General features: G+C 36.8%; 1 protein-coding gene across 3 annotated transcripts in view; it reads right to left on the bottom strand.

Moving 5' to 3' along the window:
* Positions 1-22,839, bottom strand: part of ERAP2 (endoplasmic reticulum aminopeptidase 2) — a 46,434-nt gene that overhangs the window by 8,785 nt on the left and 14,810 nt on the right. For 2 of the 3 annotated variants that reach the window (XM_078365119.1, XM_078365120.1), the window contains exons 6-15: positions 20,328-20,482; positions 17,255-17,368; positions 16,139-16,270; positions 15,776-15,907; positions 12,486-12,554; positions 10,537-10,712; positions 7,421-7,500; positions 6,196-6,379; positions 2,598-2,754; positions 1,936-2,120 (exon numbers count right to left, since the gene is read on the bottom strand). In XM_078365119.1, the coding sequence (XP_078221245.1) occupies positions 1,936-2,120; positions 2,598-2,754; positions 6,196-6,379; positions 7,421-7,500; positions 10,537-10,712; positions 12,486-12,554; positions 15,776-15,907; positions 16,139-16,270; positions 17,255-17,368; positions 20,328-20,482 (1,384 nt within the window). Of the gene's footprint in view, positions 1-1,935; positions 2,121-2,597; positions 2,755-6,195; positions 6,380-7,420; positions 7,501-10,532; positions 10,713-12,485; positions 12,555-15,775; positions 15,908-16,138; positions 16,271-17,254; positions 17,369-20,327; positions 20,483-22,839 lie in introns of all 3 variants that reach the window. The other variant, XM_078365121.1, reaches the window with a different exon arrangement.

Here is a 22,839-nt window from a genome sequence, read left to right on the forward strand (position 1 = left end):
CTCATGCTTGTGCTATTTCCACTCTACTATATGTACTTATACATTCCGAGTGACATTTTAATAATGTAATAAAGATAGAATAATTAAATTATAATACATATTGTTTTCATTTTAGTGTCTTTTGCTGGACAAATTTATAAAAATGGGTAACAAACACGTTGTAAGCTCCCTGAAGTGAGGCCACATGGTTGTTTTGTTCACCACTTTATCCTTAGCTCCTACAGCAATGCCTGGCTGGCATAAAGGAAACATGCAACTAGTTATATTTCAAATCTACCAATGAATGAAGTAATCAATTAACTTATGAAAGGAAATTCTTCATTAAAATTCATACTAGCCATCTTGGAGTTTGGAAAAAACAAAAATATTTAACTACATATTTTTTATTACAAGCATAAATAAGCTTTACCTAGAATATTTTCATAGGTATGTTCAACATGTTGAACACTTGTATCTACTGTATATGGGTTACTGCAGGTTAAGATGATCCTTCTTGTAACTAGCATAAAGATGAAACAATACTATTCTATGTTGTATAGGGCAGCAGAATGTTTACATTTTAGCTTCATTCATACAACCCATTCAAACAGAAACAAAAAGAAGAGAATAACAGCCTTAAAAGATTAAAAAAAAAATTTTTTTTCTAAAACTGATTTTAGTCTTGAATCCCAACAAGGAAAAAAGTCCAAAAAGAAGAAAACTTGAATTACTTTTTTAAAAAGAAAAATTCAAGAAAGAATTTCAAAAAGCTCACAGAGATTTAGTTATAGGGAAAGAAGTTATGCTACCATTTTATAACAATTTAGCAGAGGAAGTTTTTTGGTTTTTTTTGTTTGTTTGTTTGTTTTTTTTAGATAGGGCCTTTCTCGGTTGCCTGGAATGCAGTGAAGTGATCTTGGCTCATGGCAACCTCTGCCTCCCAGGTTCAAGCAATTCTCCCACCTCGGCTTTCCAATTAGCTGGGATTATAAGCATGCACCACCAATTTGGCTAATTTTTGCATTTTTAGTAGAGAGGAGTTTCACTATGTTAGCCAGTCTGGTCTTGAATTCCTAACCTCAGTGATTCACGCATCTTGGCCTCTCAAAATTCAGGATTATAGGTGTGAGCCACTGCACCTGGCCAGCACAGGAAAAATGGACACCATTACATTTCATAGTATCAAAACTGTAAATTTTTTCTTCTCTTTTAAGAACACTAATTTTCCTTAATTCATATATAAATTTGACTTCCTAAAACATCCAACTCTAGAGTCAGATTTTAAAAATAATGATATAAAGGCATGTGTTGGACAGAAATTAAGGTTTACTTTAAAAAGATTGAGTGGCTTCTGTCAGTATCTTGGGTTACAGCTGCTCAACTGAACTGCAACATAATGCATTTGATCACTGGGCATCTTCCTGATTATATTCATCACTAGAATTAATTTTGCCACCATTCACATTTAGATGGCCAAAGTCTTCCATTTCCAATCAAAGATATAACTTGGGCTAGGGCTTGACCTTTAGCATTGGTTGATAAGGCAGCAAACACATTTTTTAAAAAAGTAACACTCCCTCTTCTTTTAAAATGAGTTTTATCAAATGGTCAATTGTGTTCAACTGCATGTATATTTCATATTGCTTCTTCTAACATCTTTTTTATTTTTAAAAAGGCATTGTTTTTGGAAATTGGGCTCCCCTGCCTCTACTACATGGCTGTCTTTCTGTTATCATGCCAATGTTTATTAGGTCTCCCCACAGACACCTAAACCTTGCTTTCCCCAAAATCTATTGAGCACTTACAATGTGAGAACATGAAACAGGATTTGTAATTCTCAGCATGCTTTTTTTTTTCTATCCTCACTAAAAGGTTTTAGATCTAATGTCTTGCTTGATCAAAGACTTTTACATCAAAGAGAAAAGAATAAAGAGTAGGACAGAAGTCTAGATCTACTTTAATTTTCCACTGGATTCCATCCACTGAGAGAAGAGTTCAGCAGCTTTCTGGATGCAAGGAGCATGGTTCAGGTCACAGGCCAGCTTCAAGAGAGCAGAGTGGAGCATCCTGTCCCAGACTGAGCCCTCGTCACTCCAGCTTTGCCTGTCAATCAATGGCTTAAAATACTGAAGAAGGTAATGCTGCAGAAAATATGAGATGGTTAACAGAGACACTAAATTTAGTTCTTCACACAGCTCTTGCCCATCTAAAGGGCTCAACTCTAAACTTTCTGCCTAAATAATGTATCTTTGTATTTTTCTACTCTTTTTCTGGCTCCTACCCACCACACTTAGGAAACAGATTTTGCATTAAAACATGGTTTAATTTCCTATGTGAAAGGGCAATATCAATGGATATAAAATAAAATCAACTTTAGTAGAGATGCTTTGCACGTGCCCCTAGTGCAATGGTATCTATCTCTTAGAGTTGGCAATGATAAAGATCTTAGAATTGGCAATGATAAAGAATGAGGGTCATTGACCATTACTTGCTATCAGCCAGTCTCCTGAGCTGCTTTATGATTTTACCTCAAGGACTTCACACAAAACAGACGGAGCCTCATTGATACTCCAGACATTGTGTGTTTACTTAATGCATTTTCTAAAAGCAACACAAACCTTGAGGTTTTCAGAGACATCTGAAATATTGCTTCTGTCCATCATGCGGTAAAGCAATTCTAAGTAACTCAGACCTTTGAGAAGTGCAGGGCTGCTTGTTTCACGTTGGAGGTAGTGAGTCATGTCAAGAGCTTTGTCTAGGGTCAGTCTTCCTGCACTGAGGTATAAAACAAATGTCAGTGGTTTGTGCATAACTTACAGTTTTTAATATTCTTAACATTAAAACAAATAAGAAACAGAGAACAATAACAGAAGTAGGTCATTATAGCTAGACCATTTGGTTTAAATCTTAGCTCTGCCACTCATTAGCTGTGCTTTATCTGAATGTTTGCTTAGCTTAAAGAATAAACACATATATAAACATAGACTTTAGCCCAACAGTAAAAATTGATACCTACTTACTTGTATCCAATTTCGGTTAGATTGTACCTTTGAGAAATAAAATTGCATTCTTGAAGCACCAATTTGGGGGTTTATTTTCAAGATGTGAGACTAAAAGAAGCAAATATAGCTTCTTCTATAAGCAAATTGAAGTTGTCATTTCAATTCCACTCAACTCGTACAAGGCTCATGTCTTTAAATTACATTTAAAACGTATGAAAACCTAACTAAAATAGATATCCATTCTTGCACCAAATTCTGTCTCCATGCTGGGTGTGATGGCTCACAACCGTAATCCCAGAAACTGGGGAAGCAGAGACAAGACGATTGCTCGAGCCCAGAAGTTTGAAACAGGCCTAGGCAACATAGGCAGACCCCATCCCTACCAAAAAAAAATTAAAAATTGGCTGGGTGTGATGGTCTGTGCCTATAGTCCCAGCTACTCAGGAGGCCAAGATGGGAGGATCACTTGAGCCTAGGAGATTGAGGCTGCAGTGAGCCATGATCCATGATTATACAACTGCACTCCAGCCAGGGTGACAGATCCTCAAAAAAAAAAAGGAAGAAGAAGGATAAGAAGAAGAAAAAAGAGACAGTGTTGTGTCGTGGTTAAGAGAATGGCTCTGGAGTCAGCCCTTGGATAACGGGTAACCATGTCTTGTCCACTAAAGAACTAAATAGTATCACCTCTTGTAAAGATTGATTTAGACTGGGCATGATGGTTCATGCTTGTAAACTCAGCAATTTGGGAGGCTGAGCAGGAGAAGTGCTCAAGGCCAGGAGTTCAATACCAGCTTGGACAATAGGGAGACCTGGTCTCTACAAAAAAAAAAAAATTAATTAAAAAGAAAAAAATTTCTGTCTCCAAACTAAACTATGGTTTCCTTTAATTCTGTTTTTGTTTGTTTATCTTTTGAGACAGAGTATCATTTGGTCACCCAGGTTGTAGTTCAGTGGTATAATCTTGGCTCAGTGCAACCTCAGCCTCTTCAAGCAATTCATATGTGTCCACCACCTGAGTAGCTGGGATTACAGGCATGCACCACCACACTGGGCTAATTTTTGTAATTTTAGTAGAGACAGAGTTTCACCATGTTTCCCAGGCTGGTCTCAAATTCCTGGCCTCAAGTAACCTGCCCACTTCAACCTCCCAAAGGTTGAGCTGGGGTTACAGGCGTGAGCCACTGTGCCTGACCTCCTTCAATTCTTAAATAGATGTTTCATAAAGCAAGGAGGGAAGTGGTTTATAGTATTGAGAGAGAACAGCAAGTAAAAATATTTTATTTAGTTTTATCTATTATGAGAACTTTAAATTGTTTCCTTATACTAATTACTTTTGTTATAAAAGTAATATAAGTAAATATAAACAAATTATAAAACAACTGGCAATTAGAGAAGACTCATAATTTCAATACCTTACACACTCACCAATAGCATTTTAAAATAATTCCTTCAGGTTTTTGTTTCCTCTTTGCACTTATTTTCTTCAATAGGTAGTTACAAACAAACATAATAATATACAAACTTACATTCTGCTTTTTCCCAACTTCACATTATTTGAAACATACTTTTCTATGTTGTTACCTCCTCTTCCTATTCATCTCATGACATTTCAAATAATTTGTATTAGATAATATTAATAATGTTATCAGCTGACATTTATTGAATAGGTATTGTACTTCCTCCTTTATTTTCATTGCCTTACACAATCCTCCAAACCCTGTATGTTAACTATTATTATGACTAAAATTTTAAAGACTGGAAAATTTAGGCTTAAAAAGATTAAAAAAAAACTTGCTCAAAAAATTAGTAAGTGAAGAGGTAGTACTTGAAATCTTCTGTTTTCACATAAAATTTGTATTCTTAACCTCATTAATCGGTCTACTTAGTGAAGAAAAGATGATTGGTTTTCTACCAATGAATGAATAACTGCAAGTGTCCTCCTGCTAAATTTAGGCAATCATAAATGCATAGGCTAGAAACAGCAAAAAAGACTTCACAACTACCTAAAAGTTTAATTTGCTGAGTTCTCAGTATTCTCCATTATTTTCCTGGTCTTGTATTGTTAATCTATCTTCTCTTCAGTCTGCTCAGAGCTTCTCCTTTGAGCAGGCAAACCTCCTTCAACTAACAATAGCCTGCTTCTTAGCTCACCTTTCATGCATTCACTCATATATAGGATGGTGTTTTTCCTAATTTTGGCCTCTAAAATCATCTTGAGCTATGCCTCCAAGATGTTCCTGAGACCCTTGCGACTGAGGATTAAGCCTCACTTCCTCTTTCTTTTCTAACTAGAGGATTTTAGTGTACCGAGAAACTTTGCCTGAGAGATGTCCTGTTGGTCACTTTCACTCAATTTGAACTAAACAAGCTTCTGAAAGGAAATTATGTCACATTGAGTAAAGTGAGTGCATCACAGTAATTCTCAGAATAGAGAAAGCTTACAATATACGATATTCTTCCTGATCCTCAGTTCCCTCCACCCAATGGTGATCTTGTGACCTGATTTATTCTACACATTATTCCATTGATAATAGAAATAGAAAAGGAAAGAAAACACTTTGTCCTTCCAGGAAAGTGTAGAGAGGAATAATTGCAAACAGCCAATTATTACTTCATTTCCCTACAAATTTCATACTAATTTCTCCAGTGTAAGTAATGAATAGATTGATAACAACCCATTTAAAATTATAAAGGTTACGACTATATTTATGCCTTTTCTTTAAGAGATTACACAGGTATTTGGTGTAGCAGCTACACCAAAAAAATGTATAAATACATTTTAAATGTGGGGTCAAAATCTCAAATACTTAGAGAGTCCACACAAAGTAAATGAAACAGGCCATTTGAGACTGGTGCTTGGGAGAGAGTAGGCGCCACTTAAAGAGAGTCTGGCCCACTGTACCTTCCTTTACAGCTGTCCTGGGGCCCACAGGATAAAGACCCACAGTTATCAAATATCATTTTAAAGAGAGTCCAAAAGTCAGAATTTTTATGTAAAGTTCTCCACATTTTAAAATATTGGATTATATTTATAAACACTGTATGGGTCAAAATACCTTATTAGTGGATAGCCTTTGGCCTAGTGGTCAGTGCTTGAATTCTATTCAAATCCATATCTAATAAATGACCAATGCTGAACATTCAATACTGAAGTCTAGCATAGCTTGTTACGGATCAGTCATTTCCCACAAAGACAGAAGAAATGTTACCTTACCCAACTAGCTGAAACACATCATGAATCAGACCTATTCTGTCCTTAGGTCTGAGAAGTGTGTGGTTCTGATTCAGCTGTGTAATAAGTTGGTCCCATCCATGACCCTCATAGTGAACGATGTAGTAGCCATTTGAGTCCACATTAAATTTCACCCAACTGGTCTTTTCAGGTAAATCCAGAATATCTAAGAGGATAAAATTGGTATAGGTATTTTATTATCAACATACATATTAGAAACATCTCCACAACTGTTAGTTTTAATTCAATCACTTATAAATCAATGAAAAGACAAATTCTGGGGAGAGTCATAATGATATTCATTTTCATAGTCCACTGTATGCTTTCTTTTGGGGACGATGGCCTTATTAAATTTATAAATAAGTTAATTCATAGAAATAGGACTGCTGAATTTGTTCTCCAAAATTGTCTATGCAGGTCTAACAGGCATGCAAGGGCCCAGTGAACCAGATGACTAGCATGATGGGTATTTGGCTTCATTTGCTGGTGCCCTTATCTCAAGGCTTAGTCACTAGTCATTGAAATATGTATGAGTAAATAGGTGATCCTTTTGTTCGTTTTAGTTGAAGAAGGACTCCAGGTTGAGCATGACTTTGTGATAAAAAATCTCTCAAATTTTATTAAAGTGTTTAGAGGAAAATTAAAATTATACTATGTATTTTTAATACAGCATACATTATACTCAGGGGTAAAATTACATTATAATATTCCCTCAACAATTCTGTGAGGCTTAATGCTTATTCAACATAAGATGAAAAAAAATGAAGCCCAGGATAAGTTTGGGAATTTTCTTAAGGTCATGAATCTAACAGGTGAGAGAGTGAGGATTTGAATCCAGAAGCAATCAATTTTAAAGTACATGCTTTTTTCCACTGATCATGTTTTGCCTCATGCATAACCTGTAAAATGGATTAGTGGATATTATAGGACATAAGATAGATTTTTGTCATTTCTTGATGTAAATAATCTATCTCTAAATGATAAATGCACAAGAGAACTTCCCACTGAATGAAAAATCCAGACTTTCTTACTAAAAGAGTTATTTTAGTAAATAACATATGGATAACTTCCATAAATAACATATGACAACTTCCCTCAAATATAAATCTTTTGTTATTAGATTTATGTATTGTATCTTTCCTTCAAATAGCCCAACACATGTTTAATTTCAACACTGAAATGCCTGTTTGGCTAATTCGTTCATTACCTGTCTTTGATTTTAGAATGTGTCTGTGGATCACATTAGAGGAACTTGTGGAATAGGTCAATGGGATATGCCACAGGTACCTATGTTAGAGAGTAAAGATAGTTACAGACTAAAATAATGCTGCTGTGATTTTTTTCACATTTAAAGGGCCCCTAAGTACCCATCATCCTTCACACCACCCACAAGAGGTCCTACAAATTTTATAGGCTAAGACTAGCATACCCTTAAGTATGCAAAAATGGATTCCATTATACTTATAAAGGAGCAGCCATATGTACCTGGTTGAACTCTGCCACAAATGCTTGTGTCATTTGCTGTCCTAATCTCATACCAAAACATATTCTGCTGTTTGTATGAGAAAGAAAACCCAATATTCCTTTCACATTTTCAAAAACTCTGGTAGTCTGATGCTGATTCAAATAACTACACCAAAGCTGTAGGGAAAGCCTTTAGAAGTAAAGAACTTACTCCAGTATGATTTTCTGCTTATCCTTTTGTTCAACAGAGCTACTCACATCTAACCTCCCAACTGCTGAATGACTGCAATAAATAGTCAACAATGCTACAACCTAGGACCTGTAGGAGAGCTAAATCCAGAGAGCAGAAAAGCAGAATGGATTAGAGGAAACGGTCTCAGTTACTTTTTAATGGCTCTGCTGTAGTAAATCGGAGAAATTGGCTATCTTTTTCTGATTAACTTTTCTAGCAGCCTCTAGAATTTATTTCCTCTATTAAATCATGCCATGTTAGCTATAGTAATCCTGCACACGTAAAATCATTTGCTTGATAACACCAACAGGTGTAAAACAGACAGAAGAGTAAGTGAGGAAGTGTCCATTAATCCTTAGAAAAATGTAAAGCAGTAAAGGAGACAACATACCCTGACTCTCTCTAGTCTAGTAAGGGTCAGGAAAAATAATCCTTGTGCTACCCCCAGAGTACTGCTAATTAACCAGAAAACCCAAAATCTTTACACAAAAAGGTAGAAAAGGGCAGGCTCAGTGGCTCATGCCTTTAATCCCAGCACTTTGGAAGGCTGAGGCGGCAAATCACTTGAGGTCAGGAGTTCGAGACCAGCCTGACCAACATGGTGAAACTCCAGGTCTACCAAACACCCAAACACACACACACACACACACACACACACACACACACACACGCACAATTAGCCAAGCATGGTGATGCAGGCCTCTGTAATCTCAGCTACTTGGGAGCCTGAGGCAGGGGAATTGCTTCAACCCAGGAAGCAGAGGTTGCAGTGAGCCAAGATTGTACCATACTCCAGGAGACTCTGTCTCAAAAAAATAAAAAAGAAGAAGATTTAAGAAAAAACCCATGTAGATGAATATCTAAGACTTAATGGATTGGGATCCATTAGTGCATCTTGGCTCTAGAAGAAAAGGGATTTTTCTAGATAAACACATCTGGGGGTAGAGACAGGGAGAATAGTACTTCATGAATTTGGATAGGCATGAATCAGAGGGCCATCATTTTATAAAAATTGTCTAAATAATGCCCCAGAAGGAGAAAAAATACAGATTATTGTAGAAGATCTTTGTTATTCTGGGTCAGCCACAGTTTTGAACTCTCTCATGACATTTTGATAAGTTACATAATTGCGAGTCCTGCTTTCCCAATAATGAAGCTAACATTAAATTATTCAGTCTGGTTTATCAAGCTGAAACTTGTCTAAGCTCTCTGAAGTTCAGACTTCAAAACAACACACAGACAAATAGAAGGATCATACGTAAGAAGTGCCATAAGAGTTGCCATTGGATTGGAAATGTGTAACTGATTAAACAACTCCCCAAAAAGCCCCAGTAATTTTATGTGTTAAAGATCTCTAATTGTTTCTGATTTTCAGAAAAATTCTAGCATTGATAGCTAAGTTCTTTAAAAACAAAATTATCATCATAAGAACCAGAAAAGATTCACTTGGATTATTTCATTTTAAATTAACCTTATTCATCTTACTAACAGGGCTAATGATGAGACAGAGCAGGAAGGGGGCTTGGCGTCAGCTCACTCCCACTACAGCATTCTTTCCTGTATCCCCAATGATCACAAAACCTACACCACTACCTCACTGATGCCATAATGTTTGGACCATGCCTTTTAATTTAATGTTTGAAACATTCATTTTAATTTCCGGAGCTAGCCTTGGGAGATAACCAAGGTTGTGGAGCATCCGACTTACGGAAGGAATGTTGAAAAACTGTTTTCAGCCTTGTTGCTTCTAGCCAGATTACCGGTAGCTCATTACTCAAGATTGTAGCAACCAGGTACTGCTTACCTGCATACCTTATCCCTCATGTGCTTTGCCCAGTCCAAACTGCATACCCTGCCCGGATACCAATTCCTTTGCTGTTTTTGAAAAGTCAGTCAAGGAATTCTCTCTCTGTCTCTCTCTCTCTCTCTCTCTCTCTCTCTCTCTCTCTCATGCTGCCTCCCTTATGTCTGGGTATAAGCTCCAATGAAGCCTTGTCTGGGAAAACTCTTTTGGCCTCATGTCAATTTCTATTGCTTAGACAGCCCAAGAACCCATGGTTAGTAGCAATAGTTCAGAGAAATATGGACAGTGTGTTACTTGATTCCAGTAGTCTTTAACTACTTTCAGGATGGGCTGGTGAACAAGATGACAAGTGTGTTTAGTTGGATTTGCTTTTACTATTACTAAGAACATCATATGTTTTAAGACATTATATTTATAGTTTATTACTGAAAAATGAAAGGCAGCAGGAGATCTTAGCATCTAATTTATCACATAGGGGTATCTTTTCTCTGATGATAAGAAGGACAGTTGTCATACTTCCCAGGTATAGGCCAATCACAAGATTTATTAGGGCCCGGAAGTCAGTGCATTATAACATGTTTACCCACCATCAGCATTAGAATTGAGGTTCTCAAGGCTGATGGAATCACTAAGAATGGTGCTGCTGAACAAAGTAGTCTGGATCATGTGAAGCTCTTTAAATCTTATCAGGTCTACTTTAGGCCTCTGCTTCCTATATGTAACTAGCATTCTGCAAAGTTGCCAGAGGAGCTGAGAGAAAGCTAAGGAAATAACAAGGAAACTGAGATGAGATAAGCTAGACCAAAAGAAGAAAAGTAGGTACCTTTCCTGCAGAACCCTCCATTCAGGGTCCTCTTGGAAAACCCCCTTGAGGAAGCGTTCCTGTTGCAGTCGGAGTGAACACCCATCTTGTTTAACCACCAGGAGTGGGATACCTTTCTGGAGAGTCCACGTAGTCATCATCTCTTTGACCCCCACATTTTCCCCCAGAAAGGTGAGCTGAAATGACAGGTGACTATAGTAACTCAAGAGTAAAGAGACAGTCCAAAGAAAGATCAGAAACTTCCATCTCCTTGGATGTCAGAAACAAGGCTTGGGGAATGGAAGACTCGGGCTAGTATCTCAGGAAGGGCAATCCAGGCAACTGGATTAGGGAGGCTGTCCCAGGGCTATTCTCTGCAAATGAGTTCAATGAGGGATGCATACGGGATTTTATAGGGTTAATACGTGGCAGGAAAAACCAGTGAAAAGGAGGTTGAGACTGGAGTCTTTTTCTTGACCCTTTAAAAAAACAAACAAAATAAAACAATCAATCAAACAAAAACTCTATTATAATAACAGTAGAATATAGGAGGGTTGGTTTAGGGAGGAAATGTCTATCTTTAGAGAAGCTTTAAATATTTCAATGGAACAATTTTATATCAATAGAGGTATAGTGAATGAAGAACAAAACCTCTAGCTGCAGTGCTTCTAGTATGGGTTTCTGATCACTGGATGATGCTGAATCTTCCTTTAGAAACCACTATTTAGGGGATTAGCATGACTCTTTTTTTAAATAAAGTTTTTCATTTTTTCCTTGTGATGATTTTTTTTTCCTTCTTTTCTGGAGTGATTCTATAACATCCCAGAAGCAAGGAAAAAGAAAACTATATACTGTATTTCCAAACCTAACAGCATATTTATTTGGGGATTTTTCAGAGCTTAAGAGATGCCAATGCAGTAGTAACCACTCAAAAACATGTTGAGCTGAGATATTTTTAGCTAGTAGTGGGGTTGTGGAAAAGCTGAATTATAACAAAAATGTAGTAGCAACAGCATCATCACCCTAAATACCCCAAGCATTCTCCCTTCAGTTTTGTTTTACAGAAAATTGTGCGGTCTGTCTTTCTCTCCAGCTTTTAAAATCTTCCATTCCAGCTCTTAAGAAGTACAGGCTGGCCGGGTGCGGTGGCTCAGGCCTGTAATCCCAGCACTTTGGGAGGCCGAGGCGGGTGGATCACAAGGTCAAGAGATTGAGACCATCCTGGTCAACATGGTGAAACCCCGTCTCTACTAAAAATACAAAAAATTAGCTGGGCCTGGTGGCGTGTGCCTGTAATCCCAGCTACTCAGGAGGCTGAGGCAGGAGAATTGCCTGAACCCAGGAGGTGGAGGTTGTGGTGAGCCGAGATCACACCATTGCACTCCAGCCTGGGTAACAAGAGCAAAACTCCATCTCAAAAAAAAAAAAAAAGAAGTACAGGCTGTAGGGTAGTGGTGCAATCTTGGGTCACTGCAACCTCTGCCTCCCAGGCTCAAGCAATTCTCCTACCTCAGCCTCCCAAGTAGCTTGGATTACAAGCAGGTACCACCATGTCTAACTAATGTTTGTATTTTTAGTGTATTTATTATTTCATTATGCATGCCATGTTGGCCAGGCTGGTCTTGAACTCCTGTCCTGAAGTGATCCACCTGCCTTGGCTTCCCAAAGTGTTGGGATTATAGCTGTAATTCGGCCATGAAAGTGCTTTTTAAACTGTAAACTGCTACATAAATATTGAGCAGTATTATTACTGTCCCTGGGACACAAGTGCTTATAAAAAAAAAAAAAAAAAAAGGATCTCTCCTGTCTACAGTGACTTAGGGTTCTTCTAACTGCAGGTATGAGTTCTCTGGGTCTAATAATTCTATAAAAGGTTATTTTCTTTGGGCTACTCTATATATCGTACTGACTCCAGGTCAGGCTATTCCACAGATCTCTTCTACTTACTCTGTGACTCTCTTTATCCTTACCATGTTACTTGTCATCTTGGAATCTGAAGGACAAACTCCACCAGATGTAAAATCACTTTCTAAACAACTCTAAAAAACAAGAACAAAAGAGTATTGCCATGTAGCCACCATTAGTTGGCTAAACATGCATGTTAGCCATGGATGCAGGCATTTATTGAAATAGCTATATGAAGTAATTCATCCAGACACAATCATGAACGTGAAAATGAGAAAAGCCATCTTTGCAGTGACCTGGGATAGCAGTACACAAACGTGATTTATTTGTTTATACATAAGCATATGTAAAGTTTCCTTAAAAAGGTCAATAAAGTCAATAATTGTTCTAAGGAAGAGTCCATTTGTTGAATTCTCCATCCAATTCTTCTCTTTCTCTTAAGAAAGGTCCTATTTTATTATTTCATTATGCATATTACCCATGCCCCTATTTAGCACATAAGCAACCCTGTCTAGTACTATTATCTGTCCCCTGTCATATTGCAAGTTATTTGAAGTAGGGGAAACTCCTTTGTTTACGTGGGTGTTCCTACAGTGCCTATCACAACAGTATGTGATGAGCGTACAATATTTTGAGTTAACTGGGAATAAAATGAGACTTAAGAAAACTACCAACTTGGCAATCCACCCTTGAATAACTGGTAGTTAATGCTCTATGGGCAACTGCAAATGAGAAAAAATGAAATATGTGCTAAAGCTCTCAAATGCTTTTAAATGATCTTATGAAAAATAACAGCAAAGAATTCTTCTCATTCTCAAGTTGCTATTGACATGTATTAGAATTGACTTTATGTGACACAATGGTGGGCAATATATTTTCATTAATTTATTATTTTAATACTACAGGGCCTTTTGGTGTCAGAAGGGAGTTGGTTGAAATCTAGGACCTTTAGTGGAAGATTGATGGGGGACTTTTCTTAATAACTAGGAAGTAGCTGTTATGTAATTGAAAGAATAACTAAGTACTGATTTTGTCAGTGAGTTGGTGACTGGGCAAATCTCTCTCTTAGTATCAGTTTTCTCACCTATAAACTTGGGGTGATGATGACTATTTTATCTCTTGAGATGATCTTTTAAGCATGATGTGACAAAGAAACCACAGGAATCTATACTGCTGGCCTAAAATGGTCCGGTAATTGCTGGTCAAATTTTCTTTTCAACTCTCACCCTCTACCACTAGTATCCACACTAAATGATAGATGTTGGAGAGAGGCTAAACTGATGTCTACAAATATACATACATGCACACACACAAAGCAAGGCAGAGGGAACCGGAGAGGGATGAGAGAGAGAAGCGGCACAATACTTGGTGTTGAGAAGCCTAAGTGGAAGCATGGAGAAAGAGTATCTAGACCACTGACAGTGGGTGATGGAAATGGATAGTAAAGAGTATCTTTATAAGATATTTATGAGGTTTTTTTTGTTTTTGTTTTTGTTTTCGAGATGGAGTCTTGCTCTGTCACCAGGCTGGAGTGCAGTAGCATGATCTCGGCTCACTGCAACCTCTGATTCCTGGGTTCAAGCGATTCTCCTGCCTCAGCCTCCCGAGTAGCTGGGATTACAGGCATGTGCCACCATGCCAAGCTAATTTTTTGTATGTTTAAGTAGAGACGGTGTTTCACCATATTGGCCAGGATGGTCTGAATCTCCTGAACTCATGATCTGCCTGCCTCAGCTTTCCAAAGTGCTGGGATTACAGGTGTGAGCCACCGCCCCTGGTCTGTAAGTATTTTTATAACTAAGAACTATGTATTTCAATAGTCTCAGGATTTTCAAGATATGCAAGTAAAAAATTGGAGCTGTAAAATGATTTTTGATTGTTGGAGTTTGTTTCTACAACTACAAAATCACGTATCAATTGGACCATAAGGGCGCTTTATAAGGGCACAAAAATATCAGATGAGATAATGCACATGAAAGTGCTTTTTATTATTTAACTTTGATTCTTATATTATTATTATTATTATTATTATTGAGACAGAGTCTTACTCTGTCACCAGGCTGTAGGGTAGTGGTGCAATCTTGGCTCACTGCAACCTCTGCCTCCCAGGCTTAAGCAATTCTCCTACCCCAGTCTCCCAAGTAGCTTGGATTACAAGCAGGCACCACCATGCCTAACTAATGTTTATATTTTTAGTAGTGATGGGGTTCTGCCATGTTGGCCAGGCTGGTCTTGAACTCCTATCCTGAAGTGATCCACCTGCCTTGGCTTCCCAAAGTGTTGGGATTATAGGTGTAAGCCACGGTGCCCGGCCATGAAAGTGGTTTTTAAACTGTAAATTGCTACATAAATATTGAGCAGTATTATTACTGTCCCTGGGACACAAGTGCTTATAAAAAAGAAAGGATCTCTCCTGTCTACAATGACTTAGCGTTCTTCTAACTGCAGGTATGAGTTATCTGGGTCTAATGATTCTATAAAAAATTATTTTCTTTGCAGTTGGAAATTTTAAGATATTTTAATAATTATTAGAATCATCTGAATTAACTGAATTTTTCTGCTTTGTCTTTCCTATTATCTACATGAATCCCAAAGACAAGAGACCATGAGTTATTTAATCAATCATTAACCACCTATTAATCATTGTTATAGGATCAACACATGCTAGGTGCTATGTATTAAAAAAAAAAAAGACACAATTTTTGTTCTTAAGCACATTATTATTATTGAACTGATAAAAGCAATAAAAGAGGGTGCTATTATGTGGAACAGATTGTAAGTGCACTTCTAAAAATTTAGGAGACAGGCAAATGAATGAGGGCTGATCAGTCTTAAGGAGGAGGCAAAATCTCAGCTGGATCTTGAAAGGTAGCATTTGAATTGTTGGAAAGAAGAAAGGGCATTTCAGTTTGTAAAGGCACTAGAAATAAAGGCAAAATGATACAGGGACTGAGCAAGATTTCTTCTTATGAGGGAGAGGATTAGTTTTGCTCAACAAATAACACACATTGGGGAACGAGGTTGACAACCTTAAAATTTGCCAGAGAAGATTAGGTGTTATATGGTAGGAAATTGCAACGTTATTAAAGATTTTGGATCAAGGGAACATAAAAGCCATAGATGAGAAACCAAAGAAAGTCAGGTCAAATAGTGAGTCCCTAGGGCCAGCCCAGCATGACATCCTAGTGTGGCATCGGTGGAAAAAGGGAAGTGCTGCCTTCTGTGGACCATGACAACCTAGCAAGCAGAATAAATATGGTTGATTGACAATACATGACTATTTATAAACATTCACAATTATTCTGTTACTTTCTAGATTAAATAACAGTCTACTATTACCTAACATATGACTTACATTGGACAGACTGCTCCACAAATCATCATTCCTAGCATTTCTATAGCTGAACTTCTTTAAGTAGTGAATTATTCCTTTCTGGAATTTTTCCTCAGTCAGAAAATCCCTCAGCATATTCAAAATACAAGCTCCCTTTAAAAAAAAAAAAAGGGAAAGAGTTAAAAAAAGAGATAAAAGCATAGTATAATAAGTTTTTAAAGGAAGCTCAAATTTTATGAAACATATGTGATGTCTGAAAAACACTCAAATAAAAAGTGAAATAAGTAGCAGGTACTGATACCAATGACTTAAACTGCGGATTTTATAGTCATTACTATATTTCTTCTAAAAGCAGAGCTTCCACCTGCATATGATATTTACTACCTTGTTATAGGAAACTTCATCAAACATTTCCTGTATTTGAGTCGGGGTTTCTGCTGGTTTGGAGACAGGGCGGGATGAATTCAATGAATCTCTTGTAATTACTTCAAAACACACATTCAAAAAGTAGTCATCCTACACAGAAAAATATTCAGTTTAGTTTCTATTGGACACTGTAAAAGCAATAGAAAACATAGTAGGCTTAGTAAGATGTTCTTAGAGGTAAGAATTCAATCAATATTTCTTACAAGATGTTTCTTTTTGTTTATGTATTTCCCCTTTCGCTGTTTCTCTACTTTAAAACGATACAAATCCAATATTCCTTCAGACATTGCCTGAATGTTTACCATGTACCAGCCCTTGAATACAGGAATAAAATAATGCTTCCCATTTAGTGAATACTTGTCATGTGCTTAGACCTATCATCTGCAACCCTGTCAACACCTCTGCAAGGGAGATGCAGTATATGCATTTTACAAATGAGAATATATAAAGCTTTGGCATTAAGCCACAGATTCAGAACATACACAGTAACAAGAAGAGCCTAACTTTGAATCCATGTCTGTCTATAGTGTACTGGAAAATATATACCCCAAAGACCTAATTAACCATTACTAACCACCTTAATAATCAAATTTATATGGTGTTCAGACCACTACGTGCATTTTTAAAAAGACATACTTGAATAAATCCCTTCACACATTTTGGGGAAGCCAGCAGACCCTTTGGAAATTCTAGAAAAGTACATCCCCAGTGATGTTGATTTCAGGTTACATGCCCGAAAATTCTGTATACTACCTAGTAGCCATGGGCGTTCCTGTGTGGATGTATACAAACAGTGATGTTCTTTCCTGTCACCTCACATACACAGCTCTACATTTGTGTTAGTTTGCCTTCTCTGTTCACAAACTTTGGGGTGACAGATTTATATTAATCATTTTCTAAAACCTTTAATGTTTCATCCAGTTCTGTGATCTGTTTTGCATATCAAACAAAATGCCATATGTTCAAAAGCCACAACATTATGTAGTTGTTCTCTTTAACATTCCCTTGAAATTTTGATAGTGAATTGATGATTCTTTATGCTGTATGGTGTGACACACAGAATTGTGAACTTACGACTTGCAGCTCTGGATATGTAGCATTAACAGCAATAAGTTCCATGTAGTTTGCAAAACCCTCATTAAGCCAAATATCATTCCACCATTCCATTGTGACCAGATTGCCAAACCACTAGGAGGTAAAAACTCAATGTTATTAGAAGTTAAACAAATAAAAATTATTAAATTTTTCCAACAAATATAATGGTTACTAATTTTTTTTATTAGTTAGGGTCTCTCTTCCCTCTTTGCTACCCTTATCTCTTTGTACAATTTTCTTCTCCTGATTTCCTTGCCTTCTTATTCTCACTACCACATTTTTGCTTGATTTTCTTTTTTCCTTTTCTGCATGTTATCAATGCCCTTAATTCTTCAACTTTCATTCTATCTGTCAACATTTCCTAGTTATTAGATTTAATATGAAGAAATAAAATGGAACATTCTATGAAGGTAGTTTTTCTTTTCCACAGAATAAGAACAATCTCACCCTGTCTTTGATATATGATGATGTTCTAGGGAGAAATATAAACCCAAGTGCCCTGGGTGAAGTCATCTTTTTATATTAAGTAGCAGGTACTTAGGAGAATCATAAGAATTCATTTAGGGCTCTCAGATTGTTATATAATATTATTGACGATGAAATTCAGTTGTTAACCTCTGCCCCTGACTTACTTCCAATAGGCCACTAGAAACAATAAAGGTCTAAGATTTAAAATATGTATAGATAAAATTAAAAGGATGCATAAAGATAATCGACATATTTACCCTTTACCTGTATTTGATCTGTATTATACATTTCAAATATTACTATTCTTTTATGTGCTTTTATATTTTATTTATTTCGTCTATATGCCTAATACTGTGTATCTAGTGTATGTCTTTAAGATTGCAATCTCTAGAAGGACCAGAGTTTCAACAATAAGATTCTAAGTTTCAGAAGAGCCTGGTTATAGTTACAGAACAGAAAATTATAGGTCTGTAGCTCTAGAAACAGTTTAAGCACTATTTCTTTTCTGACAGCCCTCAGATTACTTTCGGGTGGCACCAATTTTCTGAAGTGCATTCATGGAAAAGGAGAGGAGGTGTTTCCTCAATTTGAGAACTGGATAGAAATTCAGGATAAACTGATTCTGAAGTACAGGATAAACTGATTCTGGTCACTTCATCAGTTAGTAAAACTAGTTTATTCATTCATCCAATAAATATCTGTGGAGAATCTACTGCATTCCTGGCACCATGCCATGTTAGAAATACAAATATATGTCTAATATAACCACTGCCTCAACACAAATAACAGAGGTCAACCAGTAGACAAATAAATACAATAAAGCAGGTGCTAAGATCAATGTCTTTGCCAGGGACAGAGGGGATTCTAGGAGGAAATAATCAGTTTTGGCAGGACGATGTATATAACAGTTAGGAAATGCTCATTTCCTGAGCTTTGTAAATAGTCCTCAGGTATGCTGAATATCATGTAGCAGGAGCAGAGGCATGGCGATACAACCTGGCATGTTCAGAAAATGGCAGGTAATCTTGGATGGGTACAGCTTGGGTATAGGCAAGAGATGAGGCTGGAGAGGTAAAAAGGAGCTGGGTCATGGGAACCTTATATGCCATCCTCAGACAAATGGCACTGGGGAATCCTTGCCAGAGCTATGCACAGAGTGACATGTTAATACGATAATCAATGGGAAGACAAAAAAGTGAGGTCAAAAATTCCAGTGCTGTTTGCTGCTTCAGCACTTGACTGCATCTCCGTGGAAGAGAAGCTATTAAAGGGAAGGCCAGAGGGAGCATGGAGCCTCAGACAGAGAGCTCACAGAGCACTTCCCTGCAAACACTGGGCAGAAAGATCAGAAATCCCCAGACTCAGTTAAGTGCTTTAGAGCTCCTGGTAACTCCTGATCAAAACACTTAAAATGGGCCAGTGGGGAGATTCTGAACCAGAGGAAGCAGCCCATGTGTTCTCGAAGCACAGTGCTGAGCATGGCTCTCTGTGTAACAGAGTACTTAGTTCACTGCTTTAAAGAACAGCAACACATTATTGTAGTGATGATAAAGGATAAAGTTAAAACGCTTTAAATAAGAGATTTTACCAGATTCTACAATGGAATGATATTCACCCACTTGGTGAAAGACAATTTTGGTGTCTTTAATAATTTACTGCATTACTGAGAGTTTCCAGAAATGACAGAGGGAATAGTCTCTGATATCTATGGACCTAGTTTTATAGTCCACATTTGTATGTAATACAGAGTTGATAGATGGCCCTTAGATAGCTTATGTTACAAGAAATAATAGTATTTCTTGTCTATAGCATACTGTACTAAATATATATCCCAAAGACCTAATTAGCTATTACTAACCACCTTGATATGCAAATTTATATAGTCTTCAGACCTCTATAACCATTTTTAAAAAGACATACAAGAAATAGTAATATTTCTTGTAGAAGTAGTGGCCACTGTCATCATCATTAGTAACTAACACTTATTGAGTGCTTACTATGTGACCTGCACACTTTCCTTATCTATAATTCTCACAACAGCTTTATGAAACAGACTATTATTAACTTCATTTTATAGATGGGGACACTGGACCTCAGAGAGTTGGTAATGTGCCCAACACCATCAGCCCATCAAGTTTAACTTCAAGTATTTCATTACGGCCATATACACACAGGTTACAACTGAAGGAAGATTGATTTTGCCCTAGATTAGAATGCCAGAGTACCAGGGGATATAAGGAGAAATATTTTAGCAGAAATCTTTATTTGCAAGATTTCCAGTTCTGTGCTTCATGTGTCTGCATAGTCACGTCCCTTCTTTTCCCAAACAACATTTGAAGGCTTTGCTTTGAAAGGTTTTAGATGATAAATGTAATGGCTACTTCTGGTGATAAAATTCCAGTATGCATACCATAGTTCAGAGACTGAGTGCTCTGCTACTTGACATATTGTGTTATGTTTAATAATCTCTAAGTTCCCCTCTAGAGGTAAATGATATGATTTATTTTGTCTCGGGAAGATTGGTGGTGTTCTATATAATGTCCTTGTGAACTAATATGGAGATAATGTCATGAGTGCCAAGTACCTGGTGCGCCAATTCATGGGCTATGACTCTGGTGACCCACAGCTTATCAGAAGCAGAAGAGGTCTTGGGATCAAAAAGCAGTGATGTCTCCTTATATGTAATGAGGCCCCAATTTTCCATGGCTCCAGATCCAAAGTCAGGAATAGCAATTAAATCTAAGAAATAAGAACGACCATACTTAATTCTTATGGCTCCCACACCAGAAATAGAATTTGCTCCCTGCTCAAATACACAATGATCTTTTAAGTATATGTAAGCAGACTTTTCGAAAACATCAAGAATAACTTAACATTGATAGGGTGTCTTATAGTTGCACTGAAAATAATCAGTGTCCATTATCAAGTGGAATAAATTGTACAGAGAGTTTTGTAGATGAAGTAACCTATTGACATTTAGCCATTTTCTTCCTGAAAGTACTGAACTCTGAAAATATTTTGGGTGCCTTACTGCCAAGAAGATAATTTATTTAAAGACATTCATATTGTATTTTAAACTTTTTAAAAAAGGTATCAAATAATTTCTAATATGATTGAGATTCATCAAAACATAATGAACTTGTTTCTAGAAAAATAAAGATACAAGATTTTAATTTCAGGAGAATACCTCTTAGGAGCCATCTCTATAGTCAATATTTTGATGATATTTCTGGCACGTATAGCTTTTATTATAAGCAAATGTCCTTCTAACACAGTAGAGGAAAAAGCTCTGGGCATTGATTCTTTCTGACTTCAATTTTCTTTTCAACATTGATATTTCCTCTACTTCTTAAGAAAGCATTGTGGGGGGAAAAAGTGCAACCTAATCATCTTTAAACAACTCAGGTATAATGCATTAATTTGCATTACATGTATGTGTGTATATATTACAAATGCATATATACACACAAACACACACACATATACAGGTATATGTATATGTACATTGTTTGCTATCCTTAATGATTTCACGTAGGTTAAAAAATTTCTGGCTAATGTTTAGCCTTTGAATTCTGCTAGCTAAAAAGTTCTATTTAGCTTTAATAAGAAGATAATTTTATTTTTAAAAGTTCAAAATGAACCAAGTTACTTGGCATATAATTACATTGTCTGGAGTTAATACTGGTTAATTCTAGTAGATTAAAAACAATTATACAAAACACAATCAAAAACTAAATTAGCCGTAATAAAGATTAGTATTCATTAGCACTTCAAATGTGGGAATGACTTTTCTTCTAAGTTGCATTGATGATTTTATAGTAGTGGTACTTATATCTCCTCTATTTTTTCTTAAGCTGCATGTTTCTTTTCTGTTAGTCGTAGAGATATTCCATATGCTCTTTAAGACTGCATTTTTCAGGAACAACATTAACATTGTTCATGGCTATTATTAATCTTTCTTTGGCTTTTGACCTAGAGGACAGCAATGAATTATGTATAAATGGGATTTAGCCAATCTGTACTAAAGGGTATATAGAACCTGCACAATAATAATAGAGTGAGACTCAGGAACTATCAAAATAAGCCCCTGGAAATAGCATTTAATTTTTTTAAGCCTAGAACTATATGCCAATTGATGGTCCCTTTTAATTTATGTAAGGAAAATGCATTGGAGTTGGGGGCAAGAGGTGAGAAAGGACATGATAAGAAGTATATTCTAAATCCCAATGGAAAAAAAAACTGTTTCGTCACTAGCAGAAACCCCAAGCACTAATCTGTATATGCTATGAAACTTTCATCACAATTTTTATACGCTGTACAACAGGGGTCCCCAACCCCGGGGCCTCAGACCAGTACTTGTCAGTGGCCTGTTAGAAACCGGGTCTCACAGCAGGAGGTGAGTGATGGGCGAGACAGCCTTACTGCCTGAACTCTGTCTCCTGCTAGACCAGTGGCGGCATTAGATTCTCACAGGAGCATGAACCCTATTGAGAACTGTGCATGTGAGGGATCTAGGTTGCATGCTCCTTATGAGAACCTAATCTCCGATGCTCTGAGGTGGAACAGTTTCATCCCAAACATTTGTGGAAAACCTGTCTTCCACGAATCCAGTCCCTAGTGTCAAAAAGGTTAGGGGCTGCTGCTCTATAACATTCTAAAACTAGAATTTTTAAATTTTTTAAGATAGAAAATTAAAAGCAAGATAGACTACGAATATCATCTCATATAAAGACCTACTACCACACCCAAATGATCTGTTTCCTACCATTTTAAAAAATCTGTTCCACAGTCTTACCATCCAACCTCAGTGTCCAATGTAAGTAACAGATGGAGGCACAGTTTTCAGTTCTCTGTCTACATAAACCTTTGAACAGGAGAGAAACTCCATCTCAAATAAATAAATAAAGTGTAAAAAGTAAAACTAAAATAAAAGATTGTTCACCTTGTACAAATAGGACATAGCGATTGCTCCAGAAATTCCTCTAATTGTAATATGCAATGTGTGTGTGTGTGTGTGTGTGTGTGTATTTTTTAATGAAAAATTCATTCTCTAATCAGCGCTGCTGGGGCATAGAAGAACAGCATGATGGGAGGTG

This window comes from Callithrix jacchus, chromosome 2, assembly GCF_049354715.1.
Source record: "Callithrix jacchus isolate 240 chromosome 2, calJac240_pri, whole genome shotgun sequence".
Classification (NCBI taxonomy): domain Eukaryota; kingdom Metazoa; phylum Chordata; class Mammalia; order Primates; family Cebidae; genus Callithrix; species Callithrix jacchus.